Source organism: Halichoerus grypus, chromosome 11 (genome assembly GCF_964656455.1).
Source record: "Halichoerus grypus chromosome 11, mHalGry1.hap1.1, whole genome shotgun sequence".
Classification (NCBI taxonomy): domain Eukaryota; kingdom Metazoa; phylum Chordata; class Mammalia; order Carnivora; family Phocidae; genus Halichoerus; species Halichoerus grypus.
In genome coordinates, this window is record NC_135722.1 from 34,972 (window position 1) to 54,986 (window position 20,015).

Here is a 20,015-nt window from a genome sequence, read left to right on the forward strand (position 1 = left end):
ATGAAGGGGAGCAGCACCCTCCTGCTGGGGGCCCTCACCCTGCTCTGCTCCTGCGGTGAGTCTCTGTGCTTCTCTCAGCAGGGTCCCTGTTTGGGGGATGGATGGGGACCTGGGGAGCTGAAAACCCAGGCACTAGGCCCCTCACAGTGATGGGCGGCAGCCGGTGAGGTGCCGACTGGCCTCCACCACAGAACACAGATGTGGGCAATGACCCTGACGCCCCCGTCGACCCCAGTCCCCACCCAGCCCCACCCCCACCCAGCCCAGCCCCAACATCTCCCCAGCCCTAGCGTCACCAAACCCGATGTCACCAACCCAGCCCAGCCTGAGCCCAACCCTCCAAGCCCCATGTCAGCCAACCTCGCATGGAGGGGAAATTCCAGCTTCTTTAGGGGTCTGACTCCTGCCCTAGAGATGCCAGGAAACCCAGAGTGGCGGGAGGGAGGGGGGTTACGGGTGACAGGAGGAGTCTGTGGGCAGGTAGTGTTGGGGGGTGTTAGGGAGGAAGATCTGGGGGAGGAGAGGCTGGGTAATCATCGTGCAGGCACGATGGGAGGTGAGGGGCAGGTGAGATGGGAGTTGATGCAGAAGGTCTGGATGCCGAGGCTGGAGTGCTGGGAAGTCCGGGGTCATGGGCTGGAATGCAATCCTCCTGTCCTGGTGTCATCCTGCTCCCACCACACAGGGCTGGCCACCGGGGAGGACAGCAGTGAGTTTTTCATGGAATTCCTGCAAACGCTGCTGGTGGGGTCCCCAGAGGAGCTATACGAGGGGCCCCTGGGCAAGTACAACGTCAATGCAGATGCCAAAGCAGCACTGACTGAGCTCAAGTCCTGCGTAGACGGCCTACAGCCCATGCACAAGGCGGAGCTGGTCAAGCTGCTGGTACTGTGGCTGGGGGGTGGGGGCACCCAATTCCCTAAATGCCTGCAGACGCAGCAGGACCCACGGCTCTGCCCTACTGGCCCTCCACCAAATGCCATGGCTCCTGATTATCCCCGCAATGCAGCCTACCACCCCTACAGACAGCCGACCTGCCGCAGTCAGCAGAAGTGGATATCCCAGACCTCACTCCCCACAGAGCACCCTTAGCCTCCCCTACACATACATACATGCATAGGAACACCTGCATACAAGTGCACGCACACATCCACGCAGGTGCACACACCACTTCCCCAGCTGCTAGGAGAGGACTGGCCGAAACGTGCTAGAGCCTACTGTCCCCCAGGGGCTGGCCTGGATCTGCCTGCCCAATGGAAATGGGGCTTTCTAGTTATTGGTCACCAAGGATAGGACCCCTCTGGGCCCACACCTGTCTGCCTTCCAGGTGCAAGTGCTGGGCAGTGAAGATGATGCCTAGCAGACCCCAGTCATGGCTCCAAGCAGCCACAGGACCAGCTACACAAGCAGCCATGGCCACGCCGCCCCATTACCACTTCCCCACGTGTGAATGTATCCTAAAACTGTTCAATCAATAAAGCCTCCTGCAGCTCCCGTTCTGGCTCCTCTCTCTCCCCACACTCAGGGCACAACTACATGCACATGGAGATTCACATACACAGAGTCACATCCACAGAGCATGCACATAGAAGTAGCCCCACACAGAGGGCAGACCCACCAGATACCCATGTGGACGGAGCAAGACAGACAGGCAGGTGGGTGGACACAGGAAGGCCTGCAGAGGCAGTGGTGGGGCGCAGGAGCAGTGACTCAGAGCAGGCAGGGACAAAGTGCCCCAGGCAGAGGACATGGCCAACACTGGGAGGTCAGGCTGGGGGCGCTCTGCATCTGAAGGCTGTCATTCCGAGATAATAAATATACACTATGGCACAGGTCCAGGGGTTGAAAGCAATCTCCCCAAAGTCACCCAAGAAAAGAGTCTACCTGGAAGAAATGCAGACCTGAGCCGTAGCCTCAAGAGGAACCTTGACAAAGTCAAGAAGAGAGTGCACCTGCTCTTGAGGACACCCATGCTCTGAGGGGTGGGCACAGCCAGCAGTGGCCCAGGAGGGAGAGCAGGGTCTGAGAAAGGTTCCACAGGAGAGCATCAGCTCCCCACCCCAACTCCCCAACCCTCACCTTGGATCCCAGGATCTCAACTGCTGGAGCCTTCCTGTGTCTCAGTTCCCCCAGATCAGTGGTCTTCACTGGGGGCAGGGCTGACTAGGTTTTTCTCTGCCCCTCACAACTTTCGGTCCCCCGCCACTCCAGTTCTGGGCCCCACGGCCTCCTTGTCCAGTACAGAACCTTGCTGTCCCTTTTCCTGCCCTCCGAGCCCCTGCCCCACCCATTGCAATGAGGAGCAGAGCAAAGTCCCGACCTGAACCATGCGTGGTGAGGGTGGGGGTTCCCTGGGCAGAGACCATTGTCTCCATCACACATAGTGATCTAGAACCTGCTGTCCCACAGAGCCACATTCTAGAGCTTGGGGGCTAGGGCCCCTCCCCAATTCTCCAAGCCCCCTGGGGAGAGGAGAGAGAGAGAGAGGCTTACCTCTCCATGCCCCTTTTTCGGGAACTCCCTGGCACTGAGGCCGGAGTGACGGGACCGCCTCTGAGGAGGCTTGGTCCATAGGTTGCTCTGAGCGCAGCTCCCGGACCAAAGAGGTGAGGGCCCCTCTGGAGCGGCCTGCCCCCCACCCCCCACCCCATGGCACAGTCTCAGCCAAGAAGTTTCCCACCTTTGCCCACCGCTCCTTGCCCAGTAGTGCCTAGGGTCCTCTGAGTAGGAGAAACCTGCCCAGAACCCCCTTAGAGCCAGGGAGGGGTGGTCTGTGAGGGCTGGAAGAGACAGCCCTTCTGGGCATGTACACGAGTGTCTGGAGCTCCTCCTCTTGGGGTTGGTGGGGGCAGAGCAAGCCCACTACTCCAAGCAGAAGTTCTGTAAGTCTGGGCCCCAGCTCAAGACCTCACTGAGGAGACTGTGGCCTGAAGTTCTGCCCATCAGTGGGGACAAAGCAGGGATGGGGTGAGGAGTTGGGTCTTCCCAGCACCTGGTCAACCTCCCATCCATGGACAGAGCCAGCCATGGCAGAGGAAGTATGGGTGGGCACCTGGAGGCCCCATCGCCCCCGGGGGCCCATCATGGCCCTCTACAGCAGCCCAGGACCCAAGTACCTGATTCCACCCACCACGGGTAAGTGCCTGGGAGCCTGGAATGGGGCTGGGGTGGGGATAGGAGCCAGGTCTGAGGTGGGCTTGGGATGGGCCTGGGGAGGTTTGGGGAGGGGGCCTGGTCTGAGCCTGGGGAGGACCTGGAGAGGGTCTGATGGGGGTCTGGGGAGGGCATGGGGCGGGCACTGAGGAGGCCTGAAGAGGGTCTGGGGGTACATGGGCTGGCCCTGGGGGGCCTGGGATGGGTCTGGGGAGGATTTGGGGGGATCTGGGGGAGTGCCTGGAATGAGGCTAGGGCAGGCCTGGGGAGAGTCTAGGGACAGTCTAGGAGGGGGTCTGAGGGGTGGGTGTGTGGGATAGGGCTGGGGAGGCTGAGGGCTCATCCCTGACTCCCAGCCCATGAACCCCTCTGGGGACAATAGGGTGGGGAGAAGGATGGTGTCTGGCTCCAGGATGCTCAGAGGCCCTGCCCCACAGGCTTTGTGAAGCACACACCCACCAAGCTGCGTGCACCAGCCTACAGTTTCCGGGGGGCCCCCATGCTCCTGGCAGAGAACTGCTCCCCAGGGCCCCGCTACAGTGTGAAGCCCAAGATACTGAGGACTGGCAAGGACCTCGGCCCCGCCTACTCCATCCTGGGGCGCTATCACACCAAGACCATCATGACCCCTGGCCCTGGTAAGTGACTCTGGCCCACCCGCAGCCCTGCCCAGCCCTGCTGATGGTTACTGCGTGTCCTGTCAAGGTACACAGGCGTCCTGGGCCTCCCATCCCTTCATTTTCCTCACAAGGGGCGCCATCAGGCCCAAAGCAGCCTTGGAGACCCTCAGGCCCGACTCTGACCTGAACTTTTCTTGGCCTGCGTCCCTGCACCAGGCCTACATCAGAGCCTGCCCTTCCTCCTCCAAAGCTGCACCTGTCCCCCCGATTCCTGCAGTCCCCGGACACCCCCTGACCAATCTCAGTCACCATCTGTATTGGGGTCTGGAAGCCCTGACCTGCAGTGTTGGGGGTTTTCCTTGACCCTCTGAGCAGGGCCAGCAGCCTGTCTGCATGGTCCTTTCCCTCCCAGCACACCCTCCACTCCTTTCCCGAGCCAGGTGACTACTTTCCAGAGAAATCTACCAAATACGTGTTTGACTCGGCACCCAGCCACTCCATCTCTGCCCGGACCAAGGCCTTTCGAGTGGACAGCACGCCAGGTGTGCAGCAGCCCTGACAGCCACCATCCGACCGGGTTGGGGATCCTGACGTGGGCGGTGGGGGAGGTGGGGGAGACAGGGCAGCCCGATGGCTGCTCTCCTGGAAGGGGAAAGCCCCAGGGAAGGAGCCATCCGAGACTCTGGATGCAGGATTCTGTCCAGCCTGAGACTCAATGCCCATGCACCCCGCAGGCCCTGCCGCCTACATGTTGCCTGTGGTAATGGGGCCCCACACTGTCGGCAAGGCCTCCCAGCCCTCCTTCTCCATCAAGGGTCGCAGCAAGCTGGGCAGCTTCAGTGACGACCTGCACAAGGCAAGGGTCCCCCTGCCAGGGCGCAGCACTGTTCATCCCCCAGAGGTGGCCCGTCTGGCCCCTTCCCCCAGACCCCGGTGCCACCAGACTGAAGCCTGTCAGCTCTTCATCCTCTGGGTGCCTGCCACATGCCTGGGACCACCCTGCACCCCCCCACACACACACACACAAGGTTACAGTCTAGGGGTGAAGAGGGGCAGACAATGGACAAAGATGCAGACAGCAACAGTGCTGAGCAGGGAAGGGGCTTTATAGAATGCTGCGGGGAGGGCAAGGAGCAGCCTTTGATAAAGTGGCCTGCAGGAAGATGGGAAGAAGAAGAAAAGCTGTGAGATATTTGGGGGAGGAGGGTTCCAGCTGCAGAAATAGCCAGTGCAAAGGCCCTGAGGTGGGCACATGCCCGGGAGCTTGAGGAGCCTGGGGAGAATGCCAAGGTGGCGTCACAGCACCGCTGACCTTGTCCGCCCATCCCACCGCCATCAAGTCCCACAGGACAGAGTCCCAGCTGGAAAGGGGCCTCTCCAGCACACACCAAAGGGACAAGCCTGGGACTGGCACACACTGCGTGTCATTGCCAGAGCGAGGCTGCTGTAGAAGGGCGATGTCCCGCACAGAGAAGGTCATCCCCACAGTGCGACTACTGTCTGGGGACAAAAGGGACCCCTGACACACAGACACACAGTGGCTCAAGCTTGAAATCCACTGCCCGATGCTGGCCCCCTATCCTTTGGAGTCACATGCCCTGACAGCTGAGGTTGTCTGAGCCTCTTTTGCCTCCTAGACCCCAGGTCCTGCAGCCTACCGCCAGACAGATGTGCAGGTGACGAAGTTCAAGGCTCCACAGTACACCATGGCAGCCCGGGTGGAGCCCCCAGGGGACAAGACCCTCAAGCCAGGACCAGGAGCCCACAGTCCTGAGAAGGTCTAGGAAGAGCAGGGCCCAGAGGGGTGGGGTGAGGGGTGGGGGGTTACAGTGAGGAGGGAGTGGGGATGGGGATGACATGGCCCAGAGGAGGTGGGGGTGGTCACGACCCAGTGGGGAAGGGTAGCAGGGGCACCACCCAGAGTGGGTGGGGGGGCACAGCCTGGGGAGCAGGGACCACAGGCCAGAGTGGTTGAGTTATTGGGGGCACATCCCAGGGAGGTGGGGTTGGCAGGGGCAGAGCCGGGGCGGGGGGCGGGCACAGGCCAGAGGAGTAGCTGGGGAGCAAGCCCAGAGTGGGTGTGGTGGGGAAGGGCCTGTGAGGGTCACAGTGGCCATGCACCCCTAGCATGCTAGGCATTCGTGGCACATCCATTGCCCCAGCTGGCAGGTTCTGCCTCCCCAGAAACCGGTGACAGTTAGTGTGTAGGGCACTCACCACACACGGGCCTGTGTCTAACCTGGCAGCGTGGTCTTGCTGCCTGTCAGCCTGGCCCAGCTTCAGGAGGCATGGGGAAGCCACTGTCAGCAGCTCTGGCCCCCGGGAGGGCAGAGCCCGTCGGGCAGGGCAGGGGTGCCAGCTCTTCTCACAGCCTCTCCTCTCCCAGGTGACAGTGACCAAGCCCTGCGCCCCCGTCGTCACATTTGGCATCAAACATTCCGACTACATGACACCCCTGGTGGTGGATGTAGAGTAGCCCTGGCCCCCACCCTACCCTGTCACCCAGAGCCTCTGCACATCATGCTTCCACAACAGATGCCCTGGGTCGTGGGCTCGGGACATCTCCACCAGCTGGGCTGTGGCCAGCCTGGCCCTGCAGGGCAGAGCATACTTGTTTGGACAGTTGTGGCCAGTTATTTTTTCTATGATGCTTTCCCATTTGCTAATCTCGTTTCCTGCTGTGCCCAGATATTTAATAAATCACAGATTGCATTAGTAATGAGTTTGTCTTGGCAGTAGAATCAAGCTTTCCCAGAAAGGGGCTCCTGCCTAGGTGGTTGGGTCCTATCCTGGTTTCCAGGGCCTGGGGTCTGAGCAGAGAGTGGGGCTTGGGACCCTTGGACACCCTGCCATGCCCGCCCTCCTAACTCCGCCTTGGGCCCTGCACTTCACATTCCGTTGTACACTCCAAAAATGGTCACACCAGCATCCGTCCCCTTCCATAGTCTTGTCCCTGTGTGACTGACTCTCCCCCATGAGGTCTGTGCCCCTCCCCTTGAATCTGGACTAGAACCTGTGACCACCCTCAGTAAGGTGATACTGCATGACCCCTGAGGCCAGGCCATACAACATACAAAGGAAACAGCTCCTTTGTGGAGCTAGACAACCCCGTCCCTTTGCTCATTCCAACACCAGCCACCGTGGTGTGAGCCCAGCACCGGGTGAGGCCACATCAGCATCCAGGCAGGAAGCACAGCAGCACCAGCCGCAGGCACGTGACCAAGCCTTCAGGTGTCAGCAGCCCCAGGCTCAGGTCTGCCAGCCAAGGCCCGTTCTAGGCAGGGGGCCGTCCCCACCATGCTGGTCTCGAACCACACCACACTGACCGTAACACATAAATTATTCTAATTGTGACTAAGTTTTTTAAGGTGATCTGTTAACAGCAAAGGCAACACAGGAAGCACAAGGACGTGGGCCAGGAAGGGGGCATCTGAGTAAGGCCAAAGACAGGCATTTCCAGAGGCTGCCTGGAGTCCACGGCCAGGCCTTGAAGAGTGGAGTGTGGATTTCACCTCAGCCCTGGGGAAAGGTTGCTGGGAAGCCCGCAGGGTGGGTGGCCCTGAGGGTCATCCCTGCAAGCCCACCAGCTGTAGTAGTACGAAGTACAGTATGGCCGCTGACCCTCACTCAGCTGGGACCACGAGGCTGTGTTCTGCGTGCCTCACGTCTATTCATTTAACCCTTAGGGGTGGTTACAGAAACTTGACAGAGACCACCCGCCGGGGGTGGGAGGGAGAAGTGAGGAAGGGTGCAGAGACGTGACAGAACCAGAGAGGGAAGGAAGTAGGGTCCAGAACACCAGCGTCCATGGCCAGTCTGGGGACCAGGGTCAGCTCCAGATGAAACCCTCAAGCACCCAAGAAAATGACGACACCAGAGATTGTTTACTTCGTCATGAAGCTGTTTATTCCAAATCTTTATTGTTAAATGCCTTGTTCTTGAATTGTGGGATAAAGCCTGGCAGCGTCTCCTCACTTGGCACAGGTCAGGTCCCCACGTCCTTTTTGTTTTAGTGGTTTCAGGGACCAACGTCAGCAAACCGCACTTACGCACAGGAGTAGGTGCTGAGTGCCCGCGGCGGGGCAGGAGGAGGGCAAAGGCTCTGACAGGTCAGCAGCAGAGCTGCCATGCCCCCCATGGAATCCATCCCAGTGCAATGAGAAACAAAATGGTAAACCAGAAGGTTAACTAAAACCCAGACCCCAAAATAGCTGGAAGGGCCACAAAGAGCTATGAAGCGGAGGCGGGGAGGCAGAGATGGGGGCTTTAGGAGAGAACGTTGCGGCTTGAGGTCTCAGGGGGACAGCAGAAAGCACTCATCAAGACTACCCGAAACTGGGGCGCCTGGGTGGCTCGGGGCGCCTGGGTGGCTCAGTCGTTAAGCGTCTGCCTTCGGCTCAGGTCATGACCTCAGGGTCCTGGGATCGAGCCCCACATCGGGCTCCCTGCTCTGCAGGAAGCCTGCTTCTCCCTCTCCCACTCCCGCTGCTTGTGTTCCCTCTCTCTCTGTGTTTCTCTCTGTCAAATAAATAAATTAAAAATCTTTAAAAAAAAAAAAAAAAGACTACCCGAAACACAAAATCTAAACCAGCCTGCATCGAATCCGTAGTGTGGTGCAGCTCCCACAACTGAGCCATGTTCTCAGGAAGAGGTCAGCACCACAGGCCCAGGGGGGATGCAGGGTGTGGGTCCATCTGCAATGCCACCAGACGGAGACACTACACAGGTCTAGTAAGCTTGGTGACCAGTGGACATGCCCCCGTCGCAAGATTTAACATGAGATGGCTAACTCAAAGCCATAGTGCATGGGGACCGGGGAGGGAAGCAGGACCGTGGGGGCCTGAGAAGGAATGTCAAGGAGTCAGGGGAAACACCAAAGCCCCACAGACAGGGAGGCAGGTAAGCGGACCTCCCTGGATAAGAAACTAGCCTCTGGAGGGGTAGGGGCAAGTCAGAACAGAGCACTCAGAAGTAGGAAGGTAGGTTCCCCCTCCTCCAGGAGGCTGAGCAGCCCAGCAGATCCAATGCGAGAAGAGTGCTACAGTGACCATGTGAGGAGGGGCCGGGCCTGCTGGACAGACAAGGGACGCAGAGGGGAGAACAGGGCACAGCAGCAGTGCTGAAGGAGAGGTGACCAGTCGGAGACCGGAGCCGATGTGCGGTCAGTGTGTGTGAGTCACACCAGGGGCCTGCACAGCACAGTGTGGGGCAGAGCCAACAGTCCTCTGGGAGTAAGCGGGAGCGACTGGGCTGGCAGAAGACAGGAACAAGGATGGGGAAGGACACAGCTGACGAACCGTTTCTTACACGTATTCATGCACAATGAGGGTGCCGACACCTCACCGTGGGGTGAGAAGCCGCTGGCCCAGCTGGGCCTGTGCTTTGGTTTGTGTGAACATGGGGCTGGCCAAGTGGGCGGTGAGGGCCCAGGGAGAGGCGGGCACGGAGGGCAGTCTGCAGAGGCTGGGGATGAAGGGACGACTAAGAGTTCCCTTAGGAAGGGAATACTCACTGTTGAAGGGCCTCACATGGTGGAGGGGAAGCTGCCTGGTGACCCTCAGGAAGTGACCCATGGGTCCTATGAAGAGAGTCCTTGTAGGGAAGCCTCCTGTCTTGACCCACAGAAGGCGCCTCCCCAACACACATTCCGCCTAACTCTGAAACGCCAGATGGAACTGCTTCTAGAGGTCTGGTCTCCCAGAAATACATCTTTGGTGTTGGCTAGATCTTGAATCCTGAGAAAACAGGAGTTTCTGCTCCTGGATACAAGACTGTGAGATCCAAAAGGATCAGGGCCCAATGCCTCCAGCCAAGGTTGCGGTCCACTTCTTCATCCACAATACCCTGCCCTTCCCCGAGGGTCTGGAGGGCAGGCGAGGCTCATCTGCCCATACTCAGCAGCCCTAGCCAAGAGCAGCTGCAATCTCTGAGCTGAGGAGATGGTGCTCAAACTTCACAGCCAAACCCCCTTCCCATGTCAGCTCCAGGCACCTGGGGCATCAGACGTGGCCTTATCCAGAGACATGGATAGGGCAGAGCCTTGAGACGTCAGAGCCCCAAGGGACAAGGGAAGGGCTGCTGGCCACAGGTAGCCATGTCCAGGATTTCCAGAGGCTCTGCTCACACCTGGCTCTGCCAGAGCCTCTAGTACCCAGAGTAGCACAGGGCCTGGGCCTTGGTTTCCCCAAGGGAAAGAGACCCTTACACACATGGGACCAGCCAATATGAGCTCACTCGGTCAGAGGCAGCCATGAACGCCAGTCACAGAGGAAGAAAATTCCTAAGCCACGATCATCATTTCAAAGGAGTATTTTGCAGGTAGGTCCTCTGGAGCCTAGGACACCAGGCAGGGGAAGACCCTGGTTGCCCCAGGCCCCACAGAAGTCAGCTCCTAGTGGCTCATGTCCTTGCCCTTGACAGGAGATAGGAGAGAATGAAGAAGGCCACGATCAGGCCCACGGCCATACCACAAAGAAGCTTCCGGTTGTCTCGCCCAGACCTCGCCATTGTGGAAAAGCGCTTCACGCTCCCCGTGAGCAGGCCTGTCATGCTTGTGAAATCCGAGTCCTGAGGGAGGAATCCCAGCAAGGTCACACAGGGGCAGCACCTCCACGACTGCCACGCAGGTGCCACAAGCAACACCGGGGGCCTGCACAACAGGCAGCGTGGGGCAGAGCTGACCGCGATGCCCGCGCACACTGCAGACCCTTACCATGCTGTCCAGGTACCGGTTCTGGTCTTCTGCGTCCCTATCGATGTCCAGGGCCAGCTGGTCAGGACACAGAGGGGGCAAGGTCAAGCCAGAGAAGACACACTGGATGGCACTTGACCCCCCAGGAGACCAGAAGACCCTGCCAACAACTGCCAGGCATAGTGCCACCAGCAGAGATCAGATCCAGGTGTCACCTGCGCCTCACACACGAGTGCTGCCATGGATGAGACAGGGAAGATGGGAACAACCTGAAACCCTTCCCAGCCTCTACCCTCCCTCTGGTCCCCACTCCAGAGTGCCAGGTAGAGATGAAGGGAGGACCACCACTGACCGATTTGAGCCTGGTGACCTTGGAAGCCAAGCTGTCGGCCATCTGCTTATTCTCCCGGTCTAGAATCTCCTCCACAGCGGCGGGGCTCTGAGCTGTGAGAAGGGAGAGTCTGAGGGGGTGCATCTACCTGTGAGCACTGCCCTTGATCCCTGCACATCAGCCCTTTGTGGCCTCAGGGCTCTCACTCCAATTCTATCCGGACAAGCTGGAAGTCTCAGGGGACTGGGCTCACGTCTGCTAAGCAGGTCCAACCCTAAGCCAGGGTCAGCCGCATGGACTTCACACATGACAGGCAGCCTGTGTGAGCACTTGCCATGTGAGCACCTGTCCTGTGAACATACCCCAGCCAGAATGGACAGGCACCCCAAAGGGTTCAGTCCTACCAGCACTTTCTGATATTGTGATAGAACCTGTACGATCCCTCCACAGATGTCATCAGGATACATGGGACCTGTCCTCAGAAAAACAATTAATTCTGGTAGGGACATACGATTTAGGAAGGGCACGGGGGGGGGGGGGGGGGGGGGGGGGCGGGGCAAAAAGGCCCCTGCAGGGACGACCTGTGAACTGGGTCCTGAACAGCTGACAAGTAACCAAGGACAAAACAACTGAGCAGAGTTCCGCAACACCCAAAAATAGGGGCTGAGGTCGATCTAGGTCTGCTCACCTCTGCACCCCACACCTTACACGGCCCCCAGAGCACGATCCATGCTGAGACCTGACACGTGACTAGCAGTAGACCAGGTGATTCCGAATTTCTGTGACATCAGGTGGGTCAGAACCACCTCCCCCCGCGGGCCGGACGCCTCAACGGGACGGATCCAACCGGGGCACAGCCCTACGAATCACTGATGGGTACACACCCCAAAGGAAGGGATGTTAACATCCTACCAACCACTTCACGTTCGTTCATTCCTTAAGTCAGAAGAGCCCAGCGACACCGGCATCAGCAGCCCACTTCCCGGGTGAGAACAGGGGCTCTCAGAGGACGTAAAGCCCCCTCCCGCAGCGCTAGCTTCCGGGACCTGTGGACCCGCCGGAGGCCCCAGGCAGAACGACCTCGGAGGGCCCCCGCGACCCCGCCCTGGCGCGGGCAGCCCGGCTCCGCCCGCCGGCAGCGTCTCCTGCGGGCAGCCCCATCGGCGACGGCCGGCCACGCCGCCATCCGGCTCGCTCCCTCGCGCTCACCCCGAGCCCAGTCAGCCATCGCGCCCGGCCCAGCCCCGGCCCCGGCCTCCGTCAGCCGCGCGGCCGCAACCTCGGCGGACGTGGCACAGTCGCAGGGAAGACCCTCCGTCCCCGCCTCTTCCGCTCGGGCCCGCCGACTTCCGGCCGAGGTCGGTTTCACTTCCGGACGGCGGGAGGGGGCGGGCCGTTAGGGCTGTCCCTGCCAATGACGGCAGGACAGACACTTCTAGCGGCCAATCGCGCCGAAGGCGGGGTCAGGTCCTACCTGGGGAGCGCTCCCAGGCCCTTCCTCCCGCGAGAGAGGCTGGAAGGGGGCGCGACGGGCCCCAGTTACTGCTTGTGGGACAAGGTGGAGACCAGTGCCTGGAACGGGCGAGCGCTGCAGAAGATGCAGCGGTAAAGCATTCTGAAGGAAAACGTGGCCAGAACGAGGGGCGGGAGTGTGGGGGTAGCAGGGACAGTAGGAGCCAGTGCTTCTCGCCGCCGCAGCTGGGCACTGGGAATGGGAGGGGACGTTCAACAAAGGCTTGATGCACAGTGGATACCGACCCAGCGTACTGGAGCACTTGCTGCGTGTCGTTTAGTCCTCCGACAACACCCTGAAACGGGAACGTGCATCACCTCTGCCTTTCAGAAGAGGAAACTGAGTCCAGGCCACACTGTATGTGGGTTACACACGATCAGGCTTTGACTTCATCCTGACCCTTCCCCACTCTCCCCTTTCTTTAAGCTCCGAGGATGTCTGTTTTCTCCCACCGCGGCCGTTCCCATCTTTGCACTGGCCGCGCCTTTTCCTTTGAACGACCTTCCCCCAGATCACTTTTTACCGTCCAGTCTCAGCAAAAATGGCACTTCCTCAGATCCCTCTGCAGCCCACCAGGCCCCTTTTCTTTTCTAATCACAGCGCTATGACTGCCTCAAGCCGTCTTATTTGTCCGTTTTTCCTTGTCTTCACTTTTGGAACACAAGCTCTACGAAAGCAGGGACCTAGCATTCAGTAGGCACTCAAACCCCTGTTGAACACACCAAGTGGTCCCGGGGCTGCAAAGTCCTTTCCACCTCGGCTTTCCCCTCGACTTCCACTTGTTCTGTGCATCAAGAGGGGCGTGGGTGGGGGACTTGGTGGGGTGGGCTAAGGTCCTCGCCTGCTGGGGATTCCAGCCCAAGAAGCAGAGGTCCCTATTAGGTTCGGAGGCGACTCGACCCCGAGGTCGAACAATCACCTAGTAGGATCTTGGAAATCCCCGCCGACTCCCGGGCAAAACCTTCAAGTTCCGGTCAGCCGACCCAGGTCTCGCCACCTTAAGCAGCCTGCGGCCCTGGCCCCGCCCCGCGGCGCGGCGCACACAGTCCCCGCCTCCGCCGCACGCAGCCCTGGCCCCGCCCGGCGACACAGCGCACACTGTCCCCGCCTCCGCCGCACGCAGCCCTGGCCCCGCCCCGCGGCGCTGCGCACACAGTCCCGGCTTCCCCGGCGCCAGCCCCGGCCCCGCCCCGGCCCCGCCCCCGCCCCGCGGCGCGGCACGGCACACCCAGTCCCCGCCTCCCCGGCGCGCGCACACAGTCCCGACCTCCCCCGCGCGCAGCCCCGGCCCCGCCCCCGCCCCGCGGCGCGGCGCACCCAGTCCCGGCTTCCCCAGCGCGCCGAGGCAGGGCGGAGCGGCTGGACTCCGCCCGGAGCCGGGAAGCGAAGCCCCTCCCGCCTGCCCGGCGCGGGAGCCCGGGGGTGTCATGGATCCCCGGGTGGTTGCGGATGCTGTGGAGGCGGGAGAGGAGGACGTGATTATGGAGGCTCTGCGCACGTACAACCGGGAGGTGAGCGAGAGCCGTGAACGTGGTACATGCACGGAAGAGGTGGGGCAGGGTGGGGCACGCGTTGTGGCCGGTCCTGAGATCGTGTGTGCGGCAAGGGGCCTGCGGGCGGTGGAGCGCAGCGGGAGGGGCGCCGAGTCCGTGAGGAGTTGCTAGGGGGAGAGAGTCTGCGTGCACACACTGGGGGCGGGGGTGGAGCGCCATCTGTTCAGAGGGGGCCTGTGGACTCGGGACCCCACCCACGGAGCCCCCTGAGCCTCTGGGTCTCTCTGCAGAACTCCCAGAGCTTCACGTTTGATGATGCCCAACAGGAGGACAGGAAGGTGGGTGCTGACCGAGGGGTAAAGGGGCAGGCATGGGTGGCCCCGGGTAAAGGGGCCTGGTGGAGCCGCTCTTCTCCCTGCCCACAGAGACTGGCGGAGCTGCTGGTCTCGGTCCTGGAGCAGGGCTTGCCGCCCTCCCGCCGCGTCACCTGGCTGCAGAGCATCCGCATCCTGTCCAGGGACCGCAGCTGCCTGGACCCTTTCACCGGCCGCCAGAGCCTGCAGGCACTCGCCCGCTATGCTGGCATCGCCTTCGAGCAGTCGGCCCCGGAGCCTCTGGACATGGACGTTGTACTCGAGTCCCTTAAGTGCCTGTGCAACCTCGTGCTCAGCAGCCCGGTGGCACAGGTGCTGGCAGCAGAGGCCCGCCTGGTGGTGAGGCTCGCAGAGCGCGTGGGGCTATATCACAAGAGCAGCTTCCCACACGACATCCAGTTCTTTGATTTGCGCCTCCTCTTCTTGCTAACGGCACTTCGCACCGACGTGCGCCAGCAGCTGTTTCAGGAATTGCGGGGAGTGCACCTGCTGACTAATGCGCTGGAGCTGACGCTGGGAATGACCCCCGAAGAGAGCCCGCCTGAGCTCCTTCCTCCCCAGGAGACTGAGCGGGCCATGGAGATCCTCAAAGTGCTTTTCAACATCACCTTCGACTCCATCAAGAGAGAGGTGGACGAGGTGAGGACTGACCTAGGCCACGGGAGGGCTTAACGGTGTGGATGTTTCCTGGATCTGTCTGCCTGTAGGGTACCTGCAAGTTTCTGGGTATCAGATGGGGAGAGGACAGGCAGAACTCTCAGCCTATCGGGAGGAGGCGAGGAGATGCACGTTTTGGGCAGGGGGCCTCAAAGAATGTTTCTAAGAGAGGTGGAGGCCATATCTGGCTCTTGCAGCCTGGCAGGAGGACTGTTTGGTGCGTGGGGAGGCCGTGAGCATGGGGCTAGAGGACACTGTGACTTCATCCCAGGAGGACCTGGTGACGTTCTTGGTCAAGGAAATGCTCTCGAGGGTATGTAGCAGAGGCCAAGGGGCTAGGTGTGCAGTGGAGGAGATGCGTGGTCCGTGCACATGATCCCGGAGTGGGGCTTCCTCTCACAGGGACCCCTTTCTTTTTGGTCAGGAAGATGCTTCCCTTTATCGGCACCTGGGGACCATCCTGCGGCACTGTGTGATGGTTGCTGCTGCTGGAGACTGCACAGAGGAGTTCCACGGGTGAGGGTGGGGCCTGATAGGTGGAAGGGAAGTGTGCTCAGTTGTCTGGAGAGTGGTTCCCAGCCCTGGCTGTGGGCTAGGCTCAACCCCAGAGCGTCCTAACTTATCTAGGTGGGACCAGACATCGGTGTGTTTCTACAGTACGTCAGTACGTGGCTAGGACAAGAGCTATGGATCTGAGGATGGGAATGTCTCTCTGGAACTGGGGTAGTAGTAACGAATAATGTGGTGTTGACAGGGTCATGTGCTTACTCATCTTTGTCTCAGTGACCTGTGTCTAGGCAGGTTCTGGTTTTCCAGAGATTGTCTGTGGTGCTTCAACCCAGACAGAGCCTGGCAGGGAGGGCATCTGCAGACAGTGCCCCCTTCCTTAGGAACTCACCCCTTTAAGTGGAAACACCTCCAAGGTCGGTCCCACCCTCAGCTCTGGCCTCTGCTTCCTGTCGTCAAGCCCCCAGACACTAGTTCATGTCATGTGTGGCCTCTGCTGGGGACACCAAGGGTTGTACCTATGCTAGGGGATCCGACTTATCAAGCCCTCCTCCCCATCTATCCTCAGCCACACAGTGAACCTCCTGGGGAACTTGCCCCTCAAGTGTCTGGACGTCCTCTTTACCCTGGAGCCACGCAAAGGCTCCTTGGAGTTCCTTGGAGCGAACATGGATGTGATTCATGTCCTTCTCAGCTTCCTGGAGAAGCGTCTGCACCAGGTGGGCAGAGGGACCTGACGTGTGGGCTCCTCGGTGGCTCTGACTTTCCCAAGCAGCCGTGGTCACGGCTTTTTTACAGTCCACACTGGTAAGTGGACATCAGCCTGGAAGTGTGATTCGGGCGATTTCTCCAGCTGCTCTGTGGTCCAGCTTGCAGAAAACCAGACTCCTCCCTGAGAAACACGTGGACCCTCTCACACACACACTTGAAGGTTTTACTTTTGCTGGTTACTATAATGAGTTTTCAAAGTCAAAGAACTTACTCTTCAGAGCTCTTTGTGGGTCTGTCTTGAGTCCGTGCTTGTGCCGTTAGGGTCTTAGTGTTGCTGTAACAGGCAGCCCTTGGGAACGAGCATCACTTGTCTCCTGGCATCCCTGAGGGGACCCACAGGCATCTGGAGCCAGAGGCTATCTAATTCCTGTGCCTGCACACAGGACATTGGAGGGCCAGACCTCTAACTGCTCCTCTGGGAGCTGGCAGACATCACGCAGGCTGCAGATCGGAATGGAGTGAGATTAGGTGGACCCCTTGGGAATCCACTTTGCTTACGTACGCTGTGAGCTGGGTCACCTGTGTTGGACATGATATCTGTGATTGTCTGTCCCTACCACTACTGCGGCTAGGGTTGGGTCCTGGGAGGTAAGTGGGGGGAGGCCAGGGAAGAAAAGGAGCTCTTTGCTCTCTGGGTCCATGAAGCCCACAGAGTAGGGATTTTTCTTGTGTTTTGGCCACTATTTTTTGAGGACAGGTCATGTACTCTTGGTGTGCTGATGGCTGTGAACACTCTGTATTTTTCCCACAACTTTGGTATATAGGTGAGGAAGTCAGAGTAGATGAGTTATTTGCCCCACGTCGCAGAGCACATGCGAACCCTCCTAAGTTAAGTTCCTTCTGCGGCCCTCTCGAAGCTCACACAGACACCCACTGCCCACTCTTGGCCCCTCAGCTGACTAACTGTGGCAAGGCCTCTTCCTGAGAGCCTCCTACAGGACCAGACCATCTGGTGTGTGTGTGTAGCCGCCCTCCACCCCACCCCCGACCTCAGGTCAGGTGGAGGCACAGCCCCGGTGACAGAGGCTCTTCTGCAGACGCACAGGCTGAAAGAGAGCGTGGCCCCCGTGCTGAGCGTGCTGACAGAGTGTGCCCGCATGCACCGCCCTGCCAGGAAGTTCCTAAAGTCCCAGGTACGGGGCAGAGGGGCTGCGGTAGGGCCCTGGTCAGACCCCAGCCACTTCAGGCCCAGGCTGAGGGACGGCTGCCTCCCCAGGTGCTGCCCCCACTGCGGGACGTGAGGACCCGGCCCGAGGTTGGGGAGTTATTGCGGAACAAGCTCGTTCGCCTCATGACACACCTGGACACTGATGTGAAGAGAGTGGCCGCTGAGTTCCTGTTTGTCCTGTGCTCTGAGAGTGGTGAGTGCTGGGATCCATCCCAACGCCCGTCCCTCCCAGCCACCTTCGCACACTGACCTCTGCCCTGCCCCTCAGTGCCCCGATTCATCAAGTACACGGGCTACGGGAATGCCGCCGGCCTCCTGGCTGCCAGGGGCCTCATGGCGGGGGGCCGGCCTGAGGGCCAGTATTCGGAGGACGAGGACACGGACACAGATGAGTACAAGGAAGCCAAGGCCAGGTGTGTGCCCCTACACCCTCGGCTCCCCTCACTCAGCCTGGTCCCTGTTCCCACACCCATATGGACCCTCGGGGTGGGTGGGACAGGATGACAGATGGGTAGGACTTGGGGAGTCAGACACGGGTCCCATAAGCGATACATCCTGATGTCAGGATGTTTCGTTGAGAACATGGACTGAAGGGGGCCAGGCAGTTCGGGGACCAGGAGATCCAGGTGGCAGGAGCTGGTTCACTGCTGCTCCTGGAGGGAGGCCTCCTGCAGCTGCCCTGCTTCATGCCACCCCCCGGAGAATGGGTTTCTTGCCAGTCCAGGCCCAGGCAGGACGTGTGGGACTCCACCCACCCTGTGCAGCGGCCTCCTGTCCTAGAGAGTCACTAATGCATTCCCTACACCCCCTCCCCTGGGAAGCAGCATAAACCCAGTGACCGGGAGGGTGGAGGAAAAGCCGCCCAACCCCATGGAGGGCATGACGGAAGAGCAGAAGGAGCATGAGGCCATGAAGCTGGTGAACATGTTTGACAAGCTCTCCAGGTACGTGGTGTGTCAAGGAGGGGCCCACGGCTGGGAGAAGGGAGAACAGAACCCCCAGCCTGTGTCCAGTCTTGTGAGCCCCAGGAGGTGAGGTCAGAGCTGGGCTTAGGCTGCATTCCTAAGGTTTGAAACAAAGGAAACGCCCCAGGAAAGGATTAGACTTGAGATTGGTGTTATGTTTGTTCCGTAGATGATGAAAATTGAGATCTAGATAAATTAAGAGTCTGCACAAGGTCCCAAAGCCACTGGGTAGCAGTTGGGATTCCCCAGTAAACAGGAACAACCAAGTGGAGCACAAGGAAGTAGTCAGGGCTGAACAGGACTTCTGCCACCACCCACCACGCACCCCCTCCCCCCCAATCAGACCCCTTCCCCAGCCTCACCATGCTTTTCCCTCACAGGCACAGAGTCATCCAGCCCATGGGGATGAGTCCCCGGGGTCAGCTGACATCCCTGCAGGATGCCATTTGTGAGACCATGGAGGGGCAGCTCTCCTCGGAACCCGACTCAGACCCCGACTGAGGACAGCAGTCTTCTGTTCCCCCTTCAGAACTGGTGCTGCTTCCAGAGATGTCCTTGGGACTGTGACCCGGGGAAGCCATGTCCCTCTCTCCAGCTCAGAGACCCCTTTCTCTTTACTTCCAAAGTTCTGTTAATGATTTGTCTCTGGTCCAATTTCTTACCTTTAGGACTGTGAGGGCCTTGTCCTGCTGCAGCTCTGGGAACTCAGCCTTGATTTCCACAGATGAAGTAGTTCTCACGTGTGTGCCAAGAGGATGTGTGCAGAGGCTGATGCCTGGGGCAGAGGCTGAGCGTGGGCGCACACAAGCATGTCTGGGTCTGGCACACTTGCCCAGAGCTTCCATGTCAAGCAAGCGCTGCAGTTCACGGGAAAGGAACTTGCTAGAACTGTGTGTACTAATGTCAGAAACATACTTCCAAGTGCTGTTTCTGTCCCCACTGAGCTCAGGATTGGTAGCCTCTTAGGCGTCCTTGGTCCTCGCTCGGCTGTCGGCTGTAGTACCCACAGCACCCAAGCTCTCACCGGTTGTGACAGTGGAATCCTGACCATAAATAGATGAAGGGAAGTGCACCTCTTAGAGCCCTAAGTCTGGATTCCTATCATGTGCCACAAAGCATCACAAAAACATCATCTTGGAATAAAGAGTTTGAAGCAAAAGCGTGTGTATGGGGGATTAATTTCATTCTTCTCAGAATTCGGCCCTTTTCCTAGATCATTAGTCATGTCTTCTGTTCTTGAGGAGGCCACCAGACCCCCTCTGAGCAGTCTGTCTGTTAATTGTGCCACGGGTGGGGAAACAATGCCTGGAAGGAGGGAACACACACAGGGTAGGAGCCAGGGATCAGGAAGGTGTGCCTGGGTGGTGCTGTCCAAGCTGGGCCTTGAAGCAACCCCAGCAGAAAGGGCCTGTGCAGGCACAGGAAGTATGGGCTGAGTACAGGGTGGGCCAGAGGCCAGCCAAGGTTTCTAAGTGAGTAATGCCTTCCACAACATAGAGGTTAATCCTGGGGGCATTACTGGGAAGGCCTGGAGGGGGAGAGGGGGGACAGGGGGCTGGTTGGAGAGCTGCCCGAGCAGAGGACTTTCTGGGGGAGAGGTTGAGGCGAGAGGCATCAGGGTAGAGTGAACAGGGCATGATGCCCTTCAGTGAGGGGTGCCGGGGCTCCATGGGAAACGGCACTAGGCCCGTCTCCAGGGTGAATCCAGGGGCATGTTGTCCATCCTTAGGTTATTCCAGTGGGGGGAATGTCCATGCACATGCAAGGTCCCC

General features: G+C 59.6%; 4 protein-coding genes across 6 annotated transcripts; 3 read left to right on the forward strand and 1 right to left on the reverse strand.

The window, feature by feature from the left end:
- Positions 1–1,444, forward strand: SCGB1C1 (secretoglobin family 1C member 1). Its single transcript, XM_036066840.2, has 3 exons — positions 1–55; positions 686–885; positions 1,328–1,444. Exons 1-3 carry the CDS (start codon positions 1–3, stop codon positions 1,358–1,360), a joined length of 288 nt encoding a protein of 95 aa, XP_035922733.1. The 3' UTR covers positions 1,361–1,444.
- A 1,582-nt stretch (positions 1,445–3,026) lies between these two features.
- Positions 3,027–6,325, forward strand: CIMAP1A (ciliary microtubule associated protein 1A). 2 transcript variants are annotated; one of them, XM_036066835.2, is made up of 6 exons: positions 3,027–3,135; positions 3,591–3,791; positions 4,214–4,315; positions 4,508–4,629; positions 5,411–5,551; positions 6,160–6,325. In XM_036066835.2, the coding sequence occupies exons 1-6, from the start codon at positions 3,027–3,029 to the stop codon at positions 6,247–6,249; spliced, it is 765 nt and encodes a 254-aa protein (XP_035922728.1). In that variant the 3' UTR covers positions 6,250–6,325. The 2 variants fall into 2 exon arrangements, with proteins under 2 accessions (XP_035922728.1, XP_035922729.1); XM_036066836.2 differs by lacking the exon at positions 5,411–5,551.
- Positions 6,326–7,653: 1,328 nt separating this feature from the next.
- BET1L (Bet1 golgi vesicular membrane trafficking protein like) lies at positions 7,654–12,151 on the reverse strand. Of its 2 annotated transcripts, none has more exons than XM_036066839.2 (4): positions 12,005–12,151; positions 10,817–10,908; positions 10,486–10,542; positions 7,654–10,340 (listed from the first exon to the last, which is right to left on the reverse strand). In XM_036066839.2, the coding sequence occupies exons 1-4, from the start codon at positions 12,021–12,023 to the stop codon at positions 10,173–10,175; spliced, it is 336 nt and encodes a 111-aa protein (XP_035922732.1). In that variant the 5' UTR covers positions 12,024–12,151; the 3' UTR covers positions 7,654–10,172. The 2 variants fall into 2 exon arrangements, with proteins under 2 accessions (XP_035922732.1, XP_035922731.1); XM_036066838.2 differs by lacking the exon at positions 12,005–12,151 and adding an exon at positions 11,708–11,972.
- Positions 12,152–13,612: 1,461 nt separating this feature from the next.
- RIC8A (RIC8 guanine nucleotide exchange factor A) lies at positions 13,613–19,402 on the forward strand. Its single transcript, XM_036066841.2, has 10 exons — positions 13,613–13,819; positions 14,092–14,139; positions 14,227–14,814; positions 15,257–15,348; positions 15,908–16,058; positions 17,148–17,243; positions 17,327–17,471; positions 17,547–17,691; positions 18,103–18,222; positions 18,624–19,402. Exons 1-10 carry the CDS (start codon positions 13,736–13,738, stop codon positions 18,742–18,744), a joined length of 1,590 nt encoding a protein of 529 aa, XP_035922734.2. The 5' UTR covers positions 13,613–13,735; the 3' UTR covers positions 18,745–19,402.
- Positions 19,403–20,015: the final 613 nt, after the last annotated feature.

Excerpts from the sequence above, each read along its gene's own strand:
- CIMAP1A (XM_036066835.2), top strand. The coding sequence starts at position 3,027 with ATGGCAGAGGAAGTATGGGTGGGCACCTGGAGGCCCCATCGCCCCCGG. Across the intron at positions 4,316-4,507 it reads TCGAGTGGACAGCACGCCAG|GCCCTGCCGCCTACATGTTG; the intron begins GTGTGCAGCAGC and ends TGCACCCCGCAG. Across the intron at positions 4,630-5,410 it reads TCAGTGACGACCTGCACAAG|ACCCCAGGTCCTGCAGCCTA; the intron begins GCAAGGGTCCCC and ends TTTGCCTCCTAG.
- RIC8A (XM_036066841.2), top strand. The coding sequence starts at position 13,736 with ATGGATCCCCGGGTGGTTGCGGATGCTGTGGAGGCGGGAGAGGAGGAC. Across the intron at positions 16,059-17,147 it reads TGGAGAAGCGTCTGCACCAG|ACGCACAGGCTGAAAGAGAG; the intron begins GTGGGCAGAGGG and ends GCTCTTCTGCAG. Across the intron at positions 17,692-18,102 it reads TACAAGGAAGCCAAGGCCAG|CATAAACCCAGTGACCGGGA; the intron begins GTGTGTGCCCCT and ends CCTGGGAAGCAG.
- SCGB1C1 (XM_036066840.2), top strand. The coding sequence starts at position 1 with ATGAAGGGGAGCAGCACCCTCCTGCTGGGGGCCCTCACCCTGCTCTGC. Across the intron at positions 56-685 it reads CACCCTGCTCTGCTCCTGCG|GGCTGGCCACCGGGGAGGAC; the intron begins GTGAGTCTCTGT and ends CCCACCACACAG. Across the intron at positions 886-1,327 it reads CGGAGCTGGTCAAGCTGCTG|GTGCAAGTGCTGGGCAGTGA; the intron begins GTACTGTGGCTG and ends TCTGCCTTCCAG.
- BET1L (XM_036066838.2), bottom strand. The coding sequence starts at position 11,729 with ATGAACGAACGTGAAGTGGTTG. Across the intron at positions 10,909-11,707 it reads GAACGAACGTGAAGTGGTTG|CTCAGAGCCCCGCCGCTGTG; the intron begins GTAGGATGTTAA and ends CCCTTCTCACAG. Across the intron at positions 10,543-10,816 it reads AGGTCACCAGGCTCAAATCG|CTGGCCCTGGACATCGATAG; the intron begins GTCAGTGGTGGT and ends TGTCCTGACCAG.